Genomic DNA, 22,832 nt, shown 5'->3' on the forward strand with positions numbered 1-22,832 from the left:
GTCAGTTCCATCCATGATGTATCAAGACTTACAAATGAAATTTACTCCTCCTCAAGCATACACACAGCAATAAGAGAAGAGATTGGTTGAACGAAAGTCAGAATAATATGTCTCCATAGAGCAATATGCCAACCAGTAAACTAACCTTGAATGCTAAAAGGGAATATTTCTATTACTGTAACATTTGCATGTAAACAGCAACAGAGGACAGCAACCCCCCCCCCCCCCCTTTTTCCCCCTAAAAAGTTTAGAAAAACACAGATTTCAAAGGCACATAATTTCGTAAGATCTAGTTAAAATACTTTTCCATTTTATTTTTCCTGATTTAGGAATGAATATTCTAACATAAATTGTCAAGAGAAATTTTGAATTTCAGTTGTTTTGGTGGGTCAAATTTGACATCAATTTGAAACTTACATACCTTGCACAATTTACTTATTTAATAATTTATAATATGAAAGTATCCCACCCACACCACTCACTTTTATAATGAGTTTTAAAAATGATCCTAAAAGCAAGAATCATACTTTACACGCCTTAAGATTTTAACCAGCACAAATACATAACAGCATACATTAGTGATATGTTCTACATTGGTAAAATATAATGCTAACTTACAACATATAAAACAACAGCAATACAATTGTACTCTAAAACATGTATGGATCAACTCCATACCTGCCAACTGTCACTATTTGTGGGGGATTTCCCCCATGAAAGCTCCAAAATGGAAATTTTGAAAAAGCAATTTTGTCCACAATTTTAAACAAAACAGTTAATATTGTAATGGCTTTAGAATTTTAAAAGTATGAAGAAGCCAAAAAACAACATTAAGATGCATTTGAAGGCCCCTTTGTAGGTTTTTTAGGACTGGAAGAGCCATCTTGCATGTAAAACCCCCATGGCCATTATTAAAAGTTGGCAGGTATGCAACTCTGAATAATTTACTCCCTTCTAGAGATCAGTTTTTTATTGAACATCTTCACCATCATTGTATAATATTAGAATTTTAATTTTTATTAAGATAATTATTTTTCTATCATGATGCTGTAGTTGACTTAATTGCAACATAGAATTTTATTTTTTGGAAATTCATTATTAAAATGTTGGACTTCAGAATATTTTTGCATCAATTGGTGAATTTAAACTACATTATCTATACCTTTTGACTGAAAGACAATAGATGCTAAATGTTTGTTTAATTTTTGAATTTTAATGTACTATCTATAAGAATGCTTAAATGAAAATGGTGTAGGACACCTTCAGTTACTTCCCTTGACTTTAAGCAAACCCTTACAAATGTCTTATCTGCCAAGGTATACATATAGTCCTTATTTAAAGCCAATGTCTTAACTGAGTTCAGTCTTTTAACCAGTCTCTTATTACCCATAATGCAAAGTTTAATTCACCCACAATAATTTCACAAGCAATTATTTTTTTAGGAGGACAAGGATGACAGCCATTTTGATATTCATTATTCAGATGTAAAATAACAATCTTGAACTGACTCCTAACACTGTACAATAAAATACAACAAATATATTTGCTATCCTTAAGATTACTAATACAACACAATAAATACAACAAGAAAGATATATAAAAGTATAAAGCATAATTAGCAAAATTGAAATAATGCTGAATAATTTGACTTTATAGGCCTTTCATTTTTTGGAGGACAAGGATTTTTGTAAGTTGAATATGAAAAAATTCCTTGCATTTCTTCAAAAAATATCAAACAGATGTTCCAACTACTGATGATATAAATAAATGAACAAAATGATGACTAATGAAAACGTGATTCTAAAAATTGATTTCTTCTCACTTTGGCACAAGTTTGACTTTGGTTACAAAAAAATCACCATGACAACAATGCTTATAAGCAGTTTAATTATGACTGCATGAAATGACCATCTATCTCCAAGTTATCTGACACTCTGTAAAAATCTAAAATGGGCTTATCTTATGTTCAGTGGAACCTGAAATTTGGGTCAAAACTCTAATTTGGCATTAAAATTAGAAAGATCATTTCATAGGGAAAATGTATACTAAGACAGATGGACGACTGAATGGACCTAAAAATAAACAAACGGATGCAGAGACCGGGAAACTTTATGCCCCTCTACTATTGTAAATTGGGTATAAAATTCTATGAAATATTGGTTGTGAAATTCAGTAAAAATGTTAAACCCTCAGAAATTATTTTTTTTATAATTGGATATGAAATTGCCTGGTTGAAGTGTAGGATCCTCTCCTAAATATAGAACAGACAAAGGCACAAATTATTAAAGCCAAAATGAAGTCGCTGATCATAAGATGGAAGAACACTATGGTAACACATCCAACAAAGATATTACAATCTTTATATGTCTGCGGCTAAAAATCTTATGAGAAAAAATACTCATTAGTAATATTAAAAATACAATCAATTTTCTTGTGGAAAATAGCCCCTGTAAAATGAAAAATGTAAAAGTTTTCAATGAGATTCAGAATTTTTGCCCATTTCTTGAAAGGTTGATTTGACTCCAGCTTGATATCCAACTGAATCTATTTTTACTGGTAACATGAACTAATCTCATACCAATGAATGGATTCTATATAGATCTGAGTATTATTGTAAGCTTATTATAAACAAAATCCTTCACTTATCAAATATTTGAGGTAAATAGGATAAGAATAATTAAGATTTGCACTCTATTTTTAGTTTTAAATGTAGAAGTCATAAACAAACATTAATATGCAAGGGAATAATATAAATCCAAAGGATATTGCATCTTTTCTTATTCAGCACAATATGAAAGTTGGGGGAAATCCTCCATGACTACTATATCCATTCTCTCAAATTATGGTACCCTGAATATCAGTAATAATATTCTTTTCTTATAGTACCAGTCTTATTTCTATCAGTATAAAATAACTTGCAAAAATACCCATAATACATACATAATTTAAACCTTTTGTAATTCTACAACATCAATAAATACTTTTGATTTAAATACCACAACATTTATGTATGTTTATATAAGTAACAAATACAATACTGATACATCAATTTAACATTACAGTACAAGGGCAGTAACTCTAGTATAAAAATAGAATAAATAGGGCTTATTCATCATGAAAATCCTATTAAATGTTTTTAATACTTTGGTTTTATCAAACATGTAATTTTTTGGGTACATTTTACCATTTTCATCATTTCAAGTTCAGAAAAATCTAATCAAAATTATGTGAATAATTAATTGTTACTTGCTCAACTTTCAGCCATGAATATTTCATGCATATCAAGGATGAAAAAAAAATGATATAAACAGCCTTTCATTATACTGAATGAAATTGGTGGCTTCAGAAAAGTAACTCTAAAATAAAGATTCCAAGTTTCAGGCCTATACCATTTAATCAATTTGTCTCTTCAGATCTACCTTAACCTAAATGCTTTTATTTAATTCATCTAAATAAACAAAAAAATAACAATAAAGTATTAGATTTCTTTGTACATTTTGATATTTTGTTTAAGTATTGTTTGTTTATACAGTTTATTGATGAAACATTTCATAACACGCTGAAAACTTCCACAAGATATGGAATTGCTTCTGAAGCTAATCAATATAATATACAGCTCTTGAAAATAGCTACAGGAAGCATTTTCAAACATCGAACTATATGCAGTATTGCCATTATAAAATTTGGATTTAAAACCCATATCCATGATCGATTCCCACAGGTAATGACGTACATAATAGACTTTTTATTATTATACTTTACAAAGTTAATGGTAATGTTTATGGCATAAAACAAGCTTGACTTTTATCTAAGACATTTATACATACAATATTAAGAATGCTGAAGTTTTTTTTACATACAATTATGTAAACTATAACATTTTCAGCTAAAAAAATACAAAAGTAAAGAATCTATAAATGATGTAAAATATTTCGCTAAAAAGTAAATAAATGCTGTGTCTGAAGGCAAAATTTGCAGTTTGTTACGTACTGTTATATCATGACTCAGTAAAAGCACCTTTTGTATGAAAGGCTGCAATAAATGCATAGAATTTGAGATACATAAATCTTTGGCTTACAACTTTATGCAAAAGTGGTTGCATTAAATATCGTATTCACACGAAAATGAAATAAATACAAACTATATCATTTACAATATAATCAATCTATTTCTGATATGACAACAAGAAACTCTGTATTCTATAACTCTTAAATTTCAGGAATATTCTATGAAAACTTCCTGCTTTTCTTTAAAATAGTGACTAATAAAAAGTATTGGTGTTTTTTGGCTGTTTTAGGATATAATCTTACTGCTCATTCTCGCTGAAAAATGTGAATATTATAGTTCACAATGAATTGCTAGAATTATCCAGTTAATATGGCTAAATCCTACTTAGAATTTTACAACAATTAATGAATGATTCTTCAAAGCAGATGAAATATGCACTATCTTAGACTTGTATTTAGAATCAAATTCATAACAGTGTAGCTGTGGCCATTGATTTGCGGTCTTCAATAGTCCCATTAACTGGGACAGATTAGGTGAACGTTCCTCTATAACGCGAATTGCTCATGTCGTCCTTAGTATAAACATTTAAACTGTGGGGTCACCAAAGGTTCTCAACGCCTAAATAAAATAATTTGAAATACTAATCAGGAATTACCTTTGTGTTTTGATTTACATTAAATACTTACACATCCTTTACTTGTGTTTTTGTTATGTTTTGACTATATTTTCATAATATGATATCGAATGTTCTTTCAGAAAAAATGACTTATCTGGCCTTAAAAGTTGCAATGCATGTGTTGATTGATTATTTTTTTCCGACGGCTTACAATTGCGATTTGTCGAATTATGTCATCTTTTAATTTTTATCTTGTCGGAAATTTCCTTTAAAGCTTTGTGAAAAGAAGTTTCCTTTTATGTATCGAAATGTGTAACAAGTGATTATTTAAATCCCCACTGGAAGGCCTCTGATAGACTGAGTGAGCATAAAATCATCGCTAACAACAAGCAAGTTATAGGTTAGTTTTTCAGTATAATTACTAACAAACGTTTTACCATTGACCACACTGTTATGAATTTGATTCTATTTGTGATAACAACACCATATGCATATGATATTTTTATCAAGTAACATTACTGACATTAGTATAACAAATAATGAATTGTACATAAATCTAATGAAATTAATTCATATTCAAACTAATGGCAGTCCCAATGATTGGACCATTTTAAAGAAAGCCTGGTATTTAACCAAAGTCAGTCAACAGACTCAAAGCCATTAACTCAAAAATGTTCCCACTGATGACACTTAAGAAAGCCATGGTATCTACCTAAAGCCTGTCACACTGATGACACTTAAAAAAGCCATGATATGTATCTAAAGCCAGTCCTACTGATGATACTCAAGAAAGCCATGATATGTACCTAAAGCCTGTCCTATTGATGATACTCAAGAAAGCCATGATATGTACCTAAGCCTGTCACACTGATGACACTTAGGTAAGCCATGATATGTACCTAAAGCCGGTCCTACTGATGATACTCAAGAAAGCCATGATATGTACCTAAGCCTGTCACACTGATGACACTTAGGTAAGCCATGATATGTACCTAAAGCCTGTCCTACTGGTGACACTTAAGAAAGCCATGATATGTACCTAAAGCCTGTTCTACTGATGACACTTAAGAAAACCATGATATGTACATAAAGCCTGTCCTACTAATGACACTTAAGAAAGATATGATATGTACCTAAAGCCTGTCCTACTTATAACACTCAAGAAAGCCTTGATATCTACCTAAATCCAGTCCTATTAATGACACTCAAGAAAGCCATGATATGTACCTAAAGGCTGTCCTTCTTATAACACTCAAGAAAGCCTTGATATCTACCTAAAGTCTGTCCTACAGACAACACATAAGAAACCAATGATATGTACACAAAGCTGTTTCTACCAATGACACTCATATAAACTATGAAATGGACCAAACCCCATTCTAAAATGACTCTTTAAAAAGCTGTGATATTTTCCTAAATCTATTCCTACAGACATCACTTAAGAAACCAGAGACATGTACCTAAAGTTAGGTAATGACACTGAATACATTATATCTAGCTTTATACTCAGTACTATTGATGATAAAGTTAGTGCTTCTTATGTTGAATGCCTATAATAAACACAGAGTCCACCTTTCTTATGTTGTTCTAGATTGAGAAACAGGTTAATCGCTACAAAAAAATAAACCGATGATCATATCTAATATCAATACATTGTATCACCATATTTTCTTGACAATGGACATTCTACTTTAAGCTTACTACATTGGAGCAACATTCAAATCCTTGAAAAAAGCTGTGATAGCACTACAAGTAAGGAATAGTATTGACTCTCTTTTAGTAATTATTACATAAATTTCTACTAGAACTCATTGACTTCTTCTGACAGTCTATATAATCCTCCAGCTAACACCCTATGGTTATATCATGTCATGGTCAGCTAAGTAAGTGTAAATGAGTTGTGATATTCCTCTGGTAAAGATGTACATGTGTGGTTAAACAAGCAGCAAATATGTCCAGCCTATAAACAAAACAGTGGATTAATGTTACTTATGTCTGAAACAGATTTATACCAAGTGGAACAAACTGGCTGAATTTATTAACCTGAATTTGTAGTATACAAATTATTTCAATTTTTGTAAATTAATATGTTTTTTTTTTTTATCAACACAAGTCATTTATAGATTTTGAAAAATTTAAGAGTAACATTTGTTCTTAGTAATCAAATTAACGATACCAATTTAACTGCACCAGTGATCAGTTTCACAAAAAATCTTTTGATTTTATTTGACCATAAGTATAGTATACTTAATTGCTCATGACTTACAATCAGATTTTGTCATAAGATTGTTTGTGAACCAAGAATTTTTATTGTGAGAATCTTGAAGCGACCCTAATTCAACCTGTAATGGTGGACATAAAACACCAAATAAGAAGCATTAAAGTTAATCTGGCCAAATCTCACCATAAGAAGCTTTTTAATACACTCTATGCAAATTGCCTGCGAGATTCCAATAATGCTCATTATACAGGGATCACAGATGCACATTGTGACAAATAATGTGACATTGTCTCTACAGTACATAAGGTGTTAGTGTTCTTTAACATACATGTATATATCCTACATCTTATCATTTTAAATACATATTTCCAATACTTACTTTACATTCACAAGAAGTACATGCATCTTCTCTCAACACCCAGTTGTCACCATGTGTATATCTATGACCCTTGTATAGACAAGATGATGCAGAGTTATCTGCCCCTCCTGTTTCATGTATAAAACTGAGACATGGATTATCCTCAACACATCTTGGACAACAGTCTCCTGGTTCTTGAATAGTAGTGTGACATGCTACTTTAGGACAGGTCAAAGGCCAACAATCTATTTCACCATCCTGTAGGGACAGAAAAGCACAAACATGTAAAAAAATCATTACCATAAATTCAGAATTTCATTTATTTCTGTGAATTTTGAACAATGACCACAAAAGTGTTTACATATATAATAAATCATTGCAATTTTAGAAAATGCTGCAAACATATTATACAATAAAAAAAAATTAAAAGTGTGATTTCAACTTTTGCAAAACCAGAATATCCAATCACAATTTATGCAAAATATTCTAATTCAACAGTATTATTTTCTTATCATTTTTTTTGTATTATTCTGTGGTGTTAAGTTTTTAAAGCCAAGTGGCTGCTTAATGCCAGGCAGCAAATAATACATTCATATTAAGGACATATATGTTGTAGGTAATTCATAAAATTCAGCTAAGAAAAGATGAGCAAAGGGAGACAACACATGACAATTTCAAACATTTTCTTACAATATGGTGATTTGGTGTGAGAATACTTTCTACATGCAACCTGACTTCTTACCAAGCCTAAATGTTCAACTGTTATAATATGGGTAGATCTGTCAAATAAATGGTAAATCAATAAAGGCCATAATTTGACCAATGTCTTATCTTTTTATCTATTATAAAAAAAAAAACTTTACATTGTAAAATCTGAGAGCTGAACTTAACACTTGATTAATTTTCAAAGTGTCATATGATTCTATGTTTTTGGCTGGGATTTGTTTTTCAATGAATTTCAAAAATATATTTCGTTCCAGTAAATATCTTGGAGTCTTGGACAAACACTTACAAAAATGTTTATTTGTACATGTTGTCTAAAAACAAAAACTCTCTTAATTTAAGCTAAATTCAAAATAAAATTTTGTTAAGTATCATAATATACTCCATATGTGCTTTATTCTGTGTACTAATTTTTTAAATTAGGTATTGTCGATGAACCCATGATACTCCATAAGTGCTTTATTCTGTGTACTAGTTTTTTAAATTAGGTATTGTTGATGAACCCGTGATACTCCATATGTGCTTTATTCTGTGTACTAGTTTTTTAAATTAGGTATTGTCGATGAACCCGTGATACTCCATATGTGCTTTATTCTGTGTACTAGTTTTTTTATTAGGTATTGCCGATGAACTCCTGTGTATTTTAATTTGTAGTATTTCTGAAAAATTTCAAAATCGACTTAAATTTAAAAAAAAACTCAAAGATACCAGCCTTATACGTTTGTATGCCAGTGGCACATTTCTTCTACAAAAGAATCATCAGTTACATGTACGCACAAATAAATAAAGTTGAAATACCAACATGTTAAATTGAATAAAAAAGGTCAAAAGGCACATATGTTAATTATTCATTAATTAAGTCTTTATTTGTTAACAATATGTAACAAAATAATCAAAGATTATTAAATTATCAAACAGTTGTCTATTGGATTGTATTGATTAAGTTGCTAGTTACAAAATAAATCAGTCATATTGTTTAACTTGGGCATTATTTGTTATTATTTGTCCATTTAACATTTATTGGTTTTCTGTATTCTGTATTGGTCACTAGTGTTGTTTTAACAGTTTCACAGTTCAATAGAGGTTACATAATATAAAATCAAGATAAACATTCATGTAATGGGGGGTCACAAGTCTTGACACAGGAAGATCCAGCGCTTACCATTCTTTAAGATCAAATATTACCAAGCATTCACAAGTCTGACACGGGAAGATCCAGTGTGTTTTTAATTCTTTAAGATTAAATATTTACTAAGCATTCACAAGTCTGACACTGGAAGATCCAGTGTGTTTTTAATTCTTTAAGATTAAATATTTACTAAGCATTCACAAGTCTTGACACAGGAAGATCCAGCGCTTACCATTCTTTAAGATTAAATATTTACCAAGCATTCACAAGTTTGACACGGGAAGATCCAGTGTGTTTTTAATTCTTTAAGATAAAATATTTTCTAAGCATTCACAAGTCTGACACTGGAAGATCCAGTGTGTTTTTAATTCTTTAAGATTAAATATTTACTAAGCATTCACAAGTCTGACACTGGAAGATCCAGTGTGTTTTTAATTCTTTAAGATTAAATATTTACTAAGCATTCACAAGTCTGACACTGGAAGATCCAGTGTGTTTTTAATTCTTTAAGATTAAATATTTACTAAGCATTCACAAGTCTTGACACAGGAAGATCCAGTGCTTACCATTCTTTAAGATCAAATATTACCAAGCATTCACAAGTCTGACACGGGAAGATCCAGTGTGTTTTTAATTCTTTAAGATTAAATATTTACTAATCATTCACAAGTCTGACACTGGAAGATCCAGTGTGTTTTTAATTCTTTAAGATTAAATATTTACTAAGCATTCACAAGTCTTGACACAGGAAGATCCAGCGCTTACCATTCTTTAAGATTAAATATTTACCAAGCATTCACAAGTCTGACACTGGAAGATCCAGTGTGTTTTTAATTCTTTAAGATTAAATATTTACCAAGCATTCACAAGTCTGACACGGGAAGATCCAGTGTGTTTTTAATTCTTTAAGATTAAATATTTACTAAGCATTCACAAGTCTGACACTGGAAGATCCAGTGTGTTTTTAATTCTTTAAGATTAAATATTTACTAAGCATTCACAAGTCTGACACTGGAAGATCCAGCGCTTACCATTCTTTAAGATTAAATATTTACCAAGCATTCACAAGTCTGACACGGGAAGATCCAGTGTGTTTTTAATTCTTTAAGATTAAATATTTACTAAGCATTCACAAGTCTGACACTGGAAGATCCAGCGCTTACCATTCTTTAAGATTAAATATTTACCAAGTATTCACAAGTCTGACACTGGAAGATCCAGGGCTCGCCATTCTTTAAGATTAAATATTTACCAAGCATTCACAAGTCTGACACTGGAAGATCCAGGGCTCGCCATTCTTTAAGATTAAATATTTACTAAGCATTCACAAGTCTGACACTGGAAGATCCAGTGTGTTTTTAATTCTTTAAGATTAAATATTTACTAAGCATTCACAAGTCTGACACTGGAAGATCCAGCGCTTACCATTCTTTAAGATTAAATATTTACCAAGTATTCACAAGTCTGACACTGGAAGATCCAGGGCTCGCCATTCTTTAAGATTAAATATTTACCAAGCATTCACAAGTCTGACACTGGAAGATCCAGGGCTTGCCATTCTTTAAGATTAAATATTTACTAAGCATTCACAAGTCTGACACTGGAAGATCCAGGGCTAGCCATTCTTTAAGATTAAATATTTACTAAGCATTCACAAGTCTTGACACTGGAAGATCCAGTGCTGGCCATTCTTTAAGATTAAATATTTACCAAGCATTCACAAGTCTGACACTGGAAGATCCAGCGCTCGCCATTCTTTAAGAAAATTGGCACTTCCTGATGTTGACATTTAGAGCTCTCATCACAATGGCGACAACATTCAAAGTCAACGTCGGCTGCTGAACAGTCACATGGCTTCTTATGACAACTTGTCACACCATTCTAAAAAACATAAATAATGTACAAAAATAATTGAAATTTCCATGTTTACATTCTCTATTTCAAATTTTATCTAAGGAAGCAAAACGACAGTACATTTGTACCTTATAATCACCTCTTACTAGTTTATTTCTAAATCTAAACAGTTATAATCATGTAAATCATTATGTTAAAAGAGACCACTATTTAAAAACAACAATTTTAATGCTAAAGATGCCACATTACCAGAAGCTTCCTTTTGGATACGATGTCCTACCTGACATTGGCTTTAATATAATATATAGACATAATCTTCTTAATGGACATTGGTCCTGTCCCTGTGTATACAAAAAGTTTCCCTACCTGACATTGTTAGTGAATATTCATTGTCTTCCTGCCTGACATTAGCATAGTATTTATGAACATATAATCTCCATACTTTACATATGCACTATTCATCTACCTAGTATCCCTACCTGACATTAGCACTGTGTATCAACAAACACATACATTGTAAAGACATATTTACCTGACATAGACATTGTATGCATTTATCCTCTTCATCTGTCCATACACTATTATTTCTGTGGTATTCACCATTCCTCATACAATCTGACAAATATATATAGTGAGGAAACATGATTTTATCCAATATTAAATCTGTAAGTTTTTACTTTTATATTACAAAATGTTCTCGTAACTGGTTTGAGAAGTGTATCATAGAGTTGAAAATAGCAGAGTTTCTGACCTTTTTCAACTGATTTTTAGAGTTAATATGTTGTTATATTGTTTTGTTACACCAAGGTCTCAGTTAAGAGTGAAGGTTGAGCATGTTTTTAAATCAGCACACTTTCTTTATGTGCTGTCACTAGTCAGTAACCAGTTGTTCAGTGATTATTATAGTGAGTCCATGTCTGTGATATTAGTTTTGTTATGTGCCTGTCACTAGTCAGTAGCCAGTCGTTCAATGATTATTATAGTTAGTCCATGTCTGTGCCTGTCACTAGTCAGTAGCCAGTCGTTCAGTGATTATTACAGTTAGTCCATGTCTGTGATATTAGTTTTGTTATGTTAGGCTGTTAGTTATTTTGTTTGAATTGCATCACATAATTGCTATCTCAAACTGATGCACAGACTGAAAAAAACATAATGCCCCTAGGTGGGGCTTACAAGTGTTTTATTTTAAACATGTAAAGTTTTCCAATGGTTTCCAATGAAAATAAAATGAATTGGCCACTGAAAATTCTGTTTCTTTTACAACATCAGCATAATGATTAATTTATACTATTACCATTAATACATGGCATTCCAATCTGACAAGCACATGTGTAGCCTCCTTCTGTGTTGACACATGTTGTGCTCATGTGACATGTATGACCACTTCCTTCTCCTTGACATTCGTTCACATCTGTTTGTATAGAAAATATTTTCACAGTTAAAAAATCATATGTATGTTGGTATTTAGTTTATTGAACTCATACTGTTTGATTTGTAATTTTCAAAGAGTTCTACTATGAATTCTGTATTTTCTGGGATCTTAATACAACACTGGAAATCCAGGGACGTAATAAGTATAGAAAGTCCCTGGGAAAACTAAACCACGTAAATTGATCTCATTATAAAAAGGAAAGAAAAGTATCACATACTGTATACAAGTACTATCTTCACTGGTCATATTTGACAAACAATTGTTATCTATACTTTAGCTAGGTAATTATGAAAGAATTGTGACTTAATGAACTATATGTACTGTAATACTGAGCTTTCTGATAGATCATGATTACCGATTTTAAAATAGAGTTATCTCTCTTTGTGTTGATGTCAATCTTTCAGTATTCTTTCCTTCTTATAAATGTATTCATCATTGCTGCAAATACTAAAACCCATTTTATTTCATTTCTTTATTTTCGTTTTAAGGAGTATGGTTTGGGGGGTGGAGATTGGGAGAACAGTTATGCTGTGTCTCAGTGGGACCTCTGGAATAGAATTGTCTTTAAATGCATGATATATTGCATTTACCAATAGCTTGACAATCAGTAATTAGCAATCATACAAAAAACTGTAATATGTAATGATTTAGTAGCAAAAAAACTCCAAAAGATACAAATTATTATCAGATATAAAACTATTAATATTTCCATTTGCTAATATATTTAATTAGTTTATAGGTCCATTTCCCTGTAATTTTTACCTCTTCAAGGATAATGCCTTACATAATACTTAATGTACTAGGTCACCTATACAAACCAGATCAAGGAACTGAAGATACTACAAAATGTAGTACCATGTTATACTTTAAATAGTCTGACATAGATTCTTGTAAAAAATTACTATTCAATTTTGCAGTAATTTGTAAATTTTTCAGCAAATTTTTTTGAACACCAAAAGCACCTGTAGAATATATACAGTGGAGAAGCCAAAACTCCAGTTGATAATTTTCAAATACCAGCTATGACTTAATAAAAAAAATTAGTTCCATAAGTATGTAAAAATTGATAGTATTTTTTTTAAAGAATTACCAAAGGGTACAAAATGGTCATTCAACACTAGTCCAAGATGGATTAAAAATTGGTAACCAGTATACCAAATTATTTCATAGATGCAAAGATTTGGTTAGGATATTTGGCTCTGCTTCATATCAAAAATGGAATATCATGATTTTAGTGGATATGTTGTTTACAAAGCCCATAAGTTTAAATACACTCAATGTAAACAAATGTTAAATGAACTTATCGATATTTTGAAATGTTGGCAGGCACAAACATGTTCAACCCAACACATTCTTTGTGTGCCTGTCCCAAGTCAGGAGCCTGTATTTCAGTGGTTGTTGTTGGTTCATGTCTCTGTCATATTTGTTCTTAGTAGTTTATTTTGATATAAATTAAGCTGTTAGTTTTCTTAATTGAATTGTTTCAACTTTTTTATGTGAGGGCCTTTTATTGTGGACTATATAGCATAGTTTTTTCCTTTTTTTGAAAGCAGTACAGTTGGGAATAGTACCACATCTCCATATTTTTAAAAGACTGTCATTAAATACAAATTACTCCTAATTTCAGTTATGTTTAGAGATTTATTTTACCATCATGTAAAAGTAAAGCCTGCCACATTCTTCATGTGACTGCCCCAAGCTATTATTCTGTAATCCAGTGCATATCAATGGTTACTGTCTACCATATTTGTTTTTTGTTCATTTTTGGTGATTTTCTTGAATAGTTTTGGTAAAATACATATAAAATTGGTACAAATTATCATTTAAAGCAATAACTATTATGAAGATTTATCTGACAATTACTTATGTGTACATTTTGTTCAGCTGATCATTTTGCTGTTTAAGGTTTCTTTTCATTTAGTAGTTACTTTAGTTTTTCAAAATAATAGCGCCATTAAAAACAATCAGAATTTAAAGGGCAATAACTTTATTAAGTAGTGGACTGTCAACTTAGTAGTAGATCTTGACTTGCTGATAAGCTTCCCTGATTACATTTTATATATCTATGCACTATAGGTTTCACCACAAATGCAGAAATAATCATTAAAGGGCAATAACTCCTATAAAGATTTGAATGATGATTAGGTTCATACCAACTAATAACGAGATAACAGCGGTACTGTATTCTCAGCTTGGCCTTAAAAGTGGATTCTTCTGTCCTAATTTGAGTTTACCTAGGGACGTGTATTGGAAATTGTCAGATTTTCAGAAATTTCTTGAAACATCTAAATTTTGTCATACCGATCACTTTTACCAGCATTCGGTTTTGCATTTAATAAAATCTTTTAAAAGTCTTTGAAATATAATCTGAAAACTGCTGTTTAACCTGATACTCTTTTTTCTATTTTAGTTAACTTTTATTGAAAGAGAATTAAATTTGAACTTGACATATTGTATGAACATTTGTCTATTGTTGATCTCTAGATGACTATGGTCTTGTGTTGTTTTTGGGTTGCTGTCTATTGTTGATCTTTTGATGACTATGGTCTTGTGTTGTTTTTGGGTTGCTGTCTTATTGAATTACTGTCCATATCTCATAATATACAGACATATTCGGCAGAATTATACTTTCTAATTTGATTTCTGGAAGACAGATGCATATTAACATACAATATTTACATGATTTATAGACAAAACACTTCATTACTATATTAGATATATACCACTTCAACAATAATTTTATCTGTATGAAAACGTCATAACTTATTGTTTAAATAAAGTTTTATGATTCAACTTCATAAATTTTATCATAAGTAACTCAAAGTAAACGTAAATTATAAAGAAATGAAAAATTTATTATCAAAATGTATATTTATATAGAAATTTTATATTTTATTAGTTCTGAATTGGAAAGGGTATTTTTGACCTTATTATATTTTGCATAAACATAACCTTCAAAAGTGTGAGTAGCAATTATATATCATATGCAATAAAAATATATGAAGTGCTTGAAAATTACTTTTATTTTATAGGGAGGTCTACAATATTTTGAAATGCAAATCTCAATATTGTGATGACAGAAAGTCATACTACAGGGACGAATCCAGCCATTTTAAACTAGAGGCTCTCAAGAGCCTGTGTCGCTCACCTTGGTCTATGTGCATATTAAACAATGGACACAGATAAATTCATGACATAATTGTGTTTTGGTGATGGTGACGTGTTTGTAGATCTTACTTTACTGAACATTCTTGTTGCTACAATTATCTCTATCTATAATGAACTTGGCCCAGTAATTACAGTGGAAAATTTTTTCTAAAAATTTACAAAAATTTATGAAAAATGCTAAAAATTAACTATAAAGGGCAATAACTCCTTAAGGGGTCAATTGACAATTTTGGTCATTTGACTTATTTGTAGATCTTACTTTGCTGAACATTATTGCTGTTTACAGTTTATCTCTATCTATTATAATATTCAAGATAATAACCAACCAGGTGCTCCGCAGGGCGCAGCTTTATACGACCGCAGAGGTCGAACCCTGAACAGTTGGGGCAAGTATGGACAAAACATTCAAGCGTGATACAGCTCTGAATTTGGATTGTGATCAAATTTTTGACATTACATGGTGTTTTTTTACACAAAACAAATGTCAAGATTTTACAAATTTTACAATTAAAGATTTCTTCTTCCAACTTTTTAAATCTAAAATTAAATAGTTGACACAGCATAGGTTTCTGACACAGAATGAATGTGGTCTAATGAACTTAAAAGTTTGTTTTTGCCTTTTAGCAATTCACTATGCTGTTGAATATTAATCCTCTCAAAAAAATGTTTGAAAAATTTTCTTTTTATTTATGAAATCTGAAATGAGAAAAATTTACCCCCCCCCCCCTTTTTTCACATCCCCGTTTCCCTTTTTTCCAAAACTGATATCAAGTCAAATTTCTAATGGAGTTTGCAACAATAACTACTCTTTTAAATACATCATAAAATATTAAAATGTAAAATAAAGTGCTTGTTATCACTGAATGGTAAAGATTGGTTGGTAGTAAAAGTGAATATACATTGTTTATTGTATAAAACAATAAAAAAAACTTCATCAGCAACATTTTATATTGGCAAATTTCCAATGAAGTTATTTACATAAAGTTATTGGCAAATAAAAATAGAAAATGACATCATAGTCATGTCTGGCAAATGTCCAACATATATTATCAACTACTATTCTATACAAAGAAAGATAACTCCAATTGAAAATTAATTGCTATTGCACAATATTGTGCAATTAGATATTTCTTGCTATTGTGCAATACTGTGCAATTGAAAATTTCTTGCTATTGCACAATACTTGATATGGAATCCTGATTTGGACCAACTTGAAAACTGGGCCCATAATCAAAAATCAAAGTACATATTTAGATAAAGCATATCAAATAAGCCCAAGAATTTAATTTTTGTTAAAATCAAACTTGGTTTAATTTTGGACCCTTTGGACCTTAATGTAGACCAATTTGAAAACTGGACCAAAAATTAAGAATCTACATACACAGTTAGATTTGGCATATCAAAGAACCCATTTATTCAATTTTTGATGAAATCAAACAAAGTTTAATTTTGGACCCCCATTTGGACCAACTTGAAAACTAGGCCAATAATTAAAAATCTAAGTACATTTTTAAATTCAGCATATCAAAGAACCCCAAGGATTCAATTTTTGTTAAAATCAAACTAAGTTTAATTTTGGACCCTTTGGATCTTAATGTAGACCAATTTGAAAACGGGACCAAAATTTAAGAATCTACATACATAGTTAGATTCGGCATATCAAAGAACCCCAATTATTCAATTTTTGATGAAATCACACAAAGTTCAATTTTGGACCCTTTGGGCCCCTTATTCCTAAACTGTAAGGACCAAAACTCCCAAAATCAAACCCAACCTTCCTTTTATGGTCATAAACCTTGTGTTTAAATTTCATAGATTTCTATTTACTTATACTAAAGTTATGGTGCAAAAACCAAAAATAATGCTTATTTGGGCCCCTTTTTGGCCCCTAGTTCATAAACTGTTGTGACCTCAACTCCAAAAATCAATCCCAACCTTCCTTTTGTGGTCATAAACCTTGTGTTAAAATTTCATTGATTTTTATTTACTTAAACTAAAGTTATTGTGCGAAAACCAAGAATAATGCTTATTTGGGCCCTTTTTTGGCCCCTAATTCCTAAACTGTTGGAACCAAAACTCCCAAAATCAATCCCAACCTTTCTTTTGTGGTCATAAACCTTATGTCAAAATTTCATAGATTTCTATTTACTTCAACTAAAGTTATAGTGCGAAAACCAAGAAAATGCTTATTTGGGCCCTTTTTGGCCCCTAATTCCTAAAATGTTGGGACTAAAACTCCCAAAATCAATCCCAACCTTCCTTTTGTGGTCATAAACCTTGTGTTAAAATTTCATAGATTTCTATTCACTTTTACTAAAGTTAGAGTGCGAAAACTAAAAGTATTCGGACGACGACGACGACGACGACGACGACGCCAACGTGATAGCAATATACGACGAAAAATTTTTCAAATTTTGCGGTCGTATAAAAACTGCAAAATTTCCTTAAAATTACTAATTCTGGGGCAGCAACCCAACAACAGGGTGTCTGTTTTGTCTGAAAATATCAGGGCAGATAGATCTTGACCTGATAGACAATTTAACCCTGTCAGATTTGCTCTAAATGCTTCGGTTTTTGAGTTATAAGCCAAAAACTGCATTTTACCCCTATGTTTTATTTTTAGCCGTGTCAGCCATTTTGGTTGGATGGACGGGTCACCGGACACATTTTTTTCAATTAGATACCCCAAAGATGATTGTGGCCAAGTTTGGATTAATTTGGCCCAGTAGTTTCATAGGAGAAGATTTTTGTAAAAGATTTCTAAGATTTACGAAAAATGGTTAAAAATTGACTATAAAGGTCAATAACTCCTAAAGGGGTCAACTGACCATTTTGGTCATGTTGACTTATTTGTAAATCTAACTTTGCTGAACATTATTGCTGTTTACAGTTTATCTCTATCTATAATAATATTCAAGATAATAACCAAAAACAGCAAAAATTCCCTAAAATTACCAATTCAGGGGCAGCAACCAAACAACAGGTTGTCGGATTCATCTGAAAATTCGAGGGCAGAAAGATCTTGACCTGATAAACAATTTTACCCCATGTCAAATTTGCTCTAAATGCTTTGGTTTTTGAGTTATAAGCCAAAAACTGCATTTTACCCCTATGTTCTATTTTTAGCCATGGTGGCCATCTTGGTTGGTTGGCCGGGTCACGCCACACATTTTTTAAACTAGATACAACAATGATGATTGTGGCCAAGTTTGGTTTAATTTGGCCCAGTAGTTTCAGAGGAGAAGATTTTTGTAAAAGATTACTAAGATTTACGAAAAAATGGTTAAAATTTGACTATAAAGGGCAATAACTCCTAAAGGGGTCAACTGACCATTTCGTTTGTGTTGACGTATTTGTAAATCTTACTTTGCTGAACATTATTGCTGTTTACAGTTTATCTCTATCTGTAATAATATTCAAGATAATAACCAAAAACAGCAAAATTTCCTTAAAAATACCAATTCAGGGGCAGCAACCCAACAACAGTTTGTCCGATTCATCTGAAAATTTCAGGACAGATAGATCTTGACCTGATAAACACTTTTAACCGTGTCAGATTTGCTCTAAATGCTTTGGTTTTTGAGTTATAAGCCAAAAACTGCATTTTACCCCTATGTTCTATTTTTAGCCATGGCGGCCATCTTGGTTGGTTGGCCGGGTCACGCTACATATTTTTTAAACTAGATACCCCAAAGATGATTGTGGCCAAGTTTGGATTAATTTGGCCCAGTAGTTTCAGAGGAGAAGATTTTTGTAAAAGATTTCTAAGATTTACGAAAAATGGTTAAAAATTGACTATAAAGGTCAATAACTCCTAAAGAGGTCAACTGACCATTTTGGTCCTGTTGACCTATTTGTAAATCTAACTTTGCTGAACATTATTGCTGTTTACAGTTTATCTCTATCTATAATAATATTCAAGATAATAACCAAAAACAGCAAAAATTCCCTAAAATTACCAATTCAGGGGCAGCAACCAAACAACAGGTTGTCGGATTCATCTGAAAATTCGAGGGCAGAAAGATCTTGACCTGATAAACAATTTTACCCCATGTCAAATTTGCTCTAAATGCTTTGGTTTTTGAGTTATAAGCCAAAAACTGCATTTTACCCCTATGTTCTATTTTTAGCCATGGTGGCCATCTTGGTTGGTTGGCCGGGTCACGCCACACATTTTTTAAACTAGATACAACAATGATGATTGTGGCCAAGTTTGGTTTAATTTGGCCCAGTAGTTTCAGAGGAGAAGATTTTTGTAAAAGATTACTAAGATTTACGAAAAAATGGTTAAAATTTGACTATAAAGGGCAATAACTCCTAAAGGGGTCAACTGACCATTTCGTTTGTGTTGACGTATTTGTAAATCTTACTTTGCTGAACATTATTGCTGTTTACAGTTTATCTCTATCTGTAATAATATTCAAGATAATAACCAAAAACAGCAAAATTTCCTTAAAAATACCAATTCAGGGGCAGCAACCCAACAACAGTTTGTCCGATTCATCTGAAAATTTCAGGACAGATAGATCTTGACCTGATAAACACTTTTAACCGTGTCAGATTTGCTCTAAATGCTTTGGTTTTTGAGTTATAAGCCAAAAACTGCATTTTACCCCTATGTTCTATTTTTAGCCATGGCGGCCATCTTGGTTGGTTGGCCGGGTCACGCTACATATTTTTTAAACTAGATACCCCAAAGATGATTGTGGCCAAGTTTGGATTAATTTGGCCCAGTAGTTTCAGAGGAGAAGATTTTTGTAAAAGATTTCTAAGATTTACGAAAAATGGTTAAAAATTGACTATAAAGGTCAATAACTCCTAAAGAGGTCAACTGACCATTTTGGTCCTGTTGACCTATTTGTAAATCTAACTTTGCTGAACATTATTGCTGTTTACAGTTTATCTCTATCTATAATAATATTCAAGATAATAACCAAAAACAGCAAAAAATCGTAAAATTACCAATTCAGGGGCAGCAACCCAACAACGGGTTGTCGGATTCATCTGAAAATTTGTAGACAGAAAGATCTTGACCTGATAAACAATTTAACTCCATGTCAGATTTGCTCTAAATGCTTTGGTTTTTGAGTTATAAGCCAAAAACTGCATTTTACCCCTATGTTCTATTTTTAGCCATGGCGGCCATCTTGATTGGTTGGCCGGGTCACGCCACACATTTTTTAAACTAGATACCCCAATGATGATTGTGGCCAAGTTTGGTTTAATTTGGCCCAGTAGTTTCAGAGGAGAAGATTTTTGTAAAAGTTAACGACGCCGGACGCCAAGTGATGGGAAAAGCTCACTTGGCCCTTCGGGCCAGGTGAGCTAAAAAGGGGGGGGGGGGGGGGGGGGTTCTAACCCAGGACAAAAGGGTGGTGGTGGTTCCACCTACCCATTCAAATGCATTGATCATCCACAAAAATGGGGGGTTCCAACCCCCGGGACCCCCAACCCCCTGGATCAAATTACTTCAAATGGTCAAAGTACAGCTACTCTGGAATGACAAAGCCAAAAATTTAAAAATTAAAAGAAAACTGTGATTTATCACTCCCAGCAATAATGTAAAGTTTTGAGGGAATCAATATAGACAGACATGACTTAATGCTTTATATGTGAAAAATTGCCTTATTTCAAATAGTTAAAGTACCATAACTCTGGAATGACATAGTCAAAAATTTCTAAATTTATAGAAATTTTCTTCCATCACCTTTTTAGATTTTTAAAATTACATGAAAGGTCTTTTCAAATGTTACTCATCAAGATAATCTTTTGTAAATATATTTAAATAACCAGGTGCTCCGCAGGGCGCAGCTTTATACGACCGCAGAGGTCGAACCCTGAACAGTTGGGGCAAGTATGGACAAAACATTCAAGCGTGATACAGCTCTGAATTTGGATTGTGATCAAATTTTTGACATTACATGTTTTTTTTTTACACAAAACAAATGTCAAGATTTTACAAATCAATTAAAGATTTCTTCTTCAAACTTTTTAAATCTAAAATTAAATAGTTGACACAGCATAGGTTTCTGACACAGAATGAATGTGGTCTAATGAACTTAAAAGTTTTTTTTTGCCTTTGAGCAATTCACTATGCTGTTGAATATTAATCCTCTCAAAAAAATGTTTGAAGAAATTTTCTTTTTATTTATGAAATCTGAAATGAGAAAAATTTAAACCCCCCCCCCCCCTTTTTTTCACATCCCCGTTTCCCTTTTTCCAAAACTGATATCAATTCAAATTTCTAATGGAGTTTGCAACAATAACTACTCTTTTAAATACATCATAAAATATTAAAATGTAAAATAAAGTGCTTGTTATCACTGAATGGTAAAGATTGGTTGGTAGTAAAAGTGAATATACATTGTTTATTGTATAAAACAATAAAAAAAACTTCATCAGCAACATTTTATATTGGCAAATTTCCAATGAAGTTATTTACATAAAGTTATTGGCAAATAAAAATAGAAAATGACATCATAGTCATGTCTGGCAAATGTCCAACATACATTATCTAAAAACATTTTAGATAAGATAAGAAAAAACAGCTTCATCAGCAACATTTTATATTGGCAAATTTCCAATGAAGTTATTTACATAAAGTTATTGGCAAATAAAAATAGAAAATGACATCATAGTCATGTCTGGCAAATTTCCAACATATATTATCAACTACTATTCTATACAAAGAAAGATAACTCCAATTGAAAATTAATTGCTATTGCACAATATTGTGCAATTAGATATTTCTTGCTATTGTGCAATACTGTGCAATTGAAAATTTCTTGCTATTGCACAATACTTGATATGGAATCCTGATTTGGACCAACTTGAAAACTGGGCCCATAATCAAAAATCAAAGTACATATTTAGATAAAGCATATCAAATAAGCCCAAGAATTTAATTTTTGTTAAAATCAAACTTAGTTTAATTTTGGACCCTTTGGACCTTAATGTAGACCAATTTGAAAACTGGACCAAAAATTAAGAATCTACATACACAGTTAGATTTGGCATATCAAAGAACCCATTTATTCAATTTTTGATGAAATCAAACAAAGTTTAATTTTGGACCCCCATTTGGACCAACTTGAAAACTAGGCCAATAATTAAAAATCTAAGTACATTTTTAAATTCAGCATATCAAAGAACCCCAAGGATTCAATTTTTGTTAAAATCAAACTAAGTTTAATTTTGGACCCTTTGGACCTTAATGTAGACCAATTTGAAAACGGGACCAAAAATTAAGAATCTACATACATAGTTAGATTCGGCATATCAAAGAACCCCAATTATTCAATTTTTGATGAAATCACACAAAGT

General features: G+C 31.5%; 1 protein-coding gene across 3 annotated transcripts in view; it reads right to left on the reverse strand.

The window, feature by feature from the left end:
- Window positions 1-4,254: 4,254 nt before the first annotated feature.
- The window catches only part of LOC143047933 (protein kinase C-binding protein NELL1-like), a 112,336-nt gene continuing 93,758 nt past the window's right edge, over window positions 4,255-22,832 (reverse strand). For all 3 annotated transcript variants that reach the window (XM_076221290.1, XM_076221289.1, XM_076221291.1), the window contains 5 exons: window positions 12,204-12,320; window positions 11,442-11,524; window positions 10,766-10,936; window positions 7,225-7,461; window positions 4,255-6,584 (listed from right to left, as the gene is read on the reverse strand). In XM_076221290.1, coding sequence (XP_076077405.1) covers window positions 6,504-6,584; window positions 7,225-7,461; window positions 10,766-10,936; window positions 11,442-11,524; window positions 12,204-12,320 — 689 coding nt within the window. In that variant the 3' untranslated portion in view covers window positions 4,255-6,503. The remainder of the gene's footprint in view (window positions 6,585-7,224; window positions 7,462-10,765; window positions 10,937-11,441; window positions 11,525-12,203; window positions 12,321-22,832) is intronic.

Source organism: Mytilus galloprovincialis, chromosome 10 (assembly GCF_965363235.1).
Source record: "Mytilus galloprovincialis chromosome 10, xbMytGall1.hap1.1, whole genome shotgun sequence".
Taxonomy (NCBI): domain Eukaryota; kingdom Metazoa; phylum Mollusca; class Bivalvia; order Mytilida; family Mytilidae; genus Mytilus; species Mytilus galloprovincialis.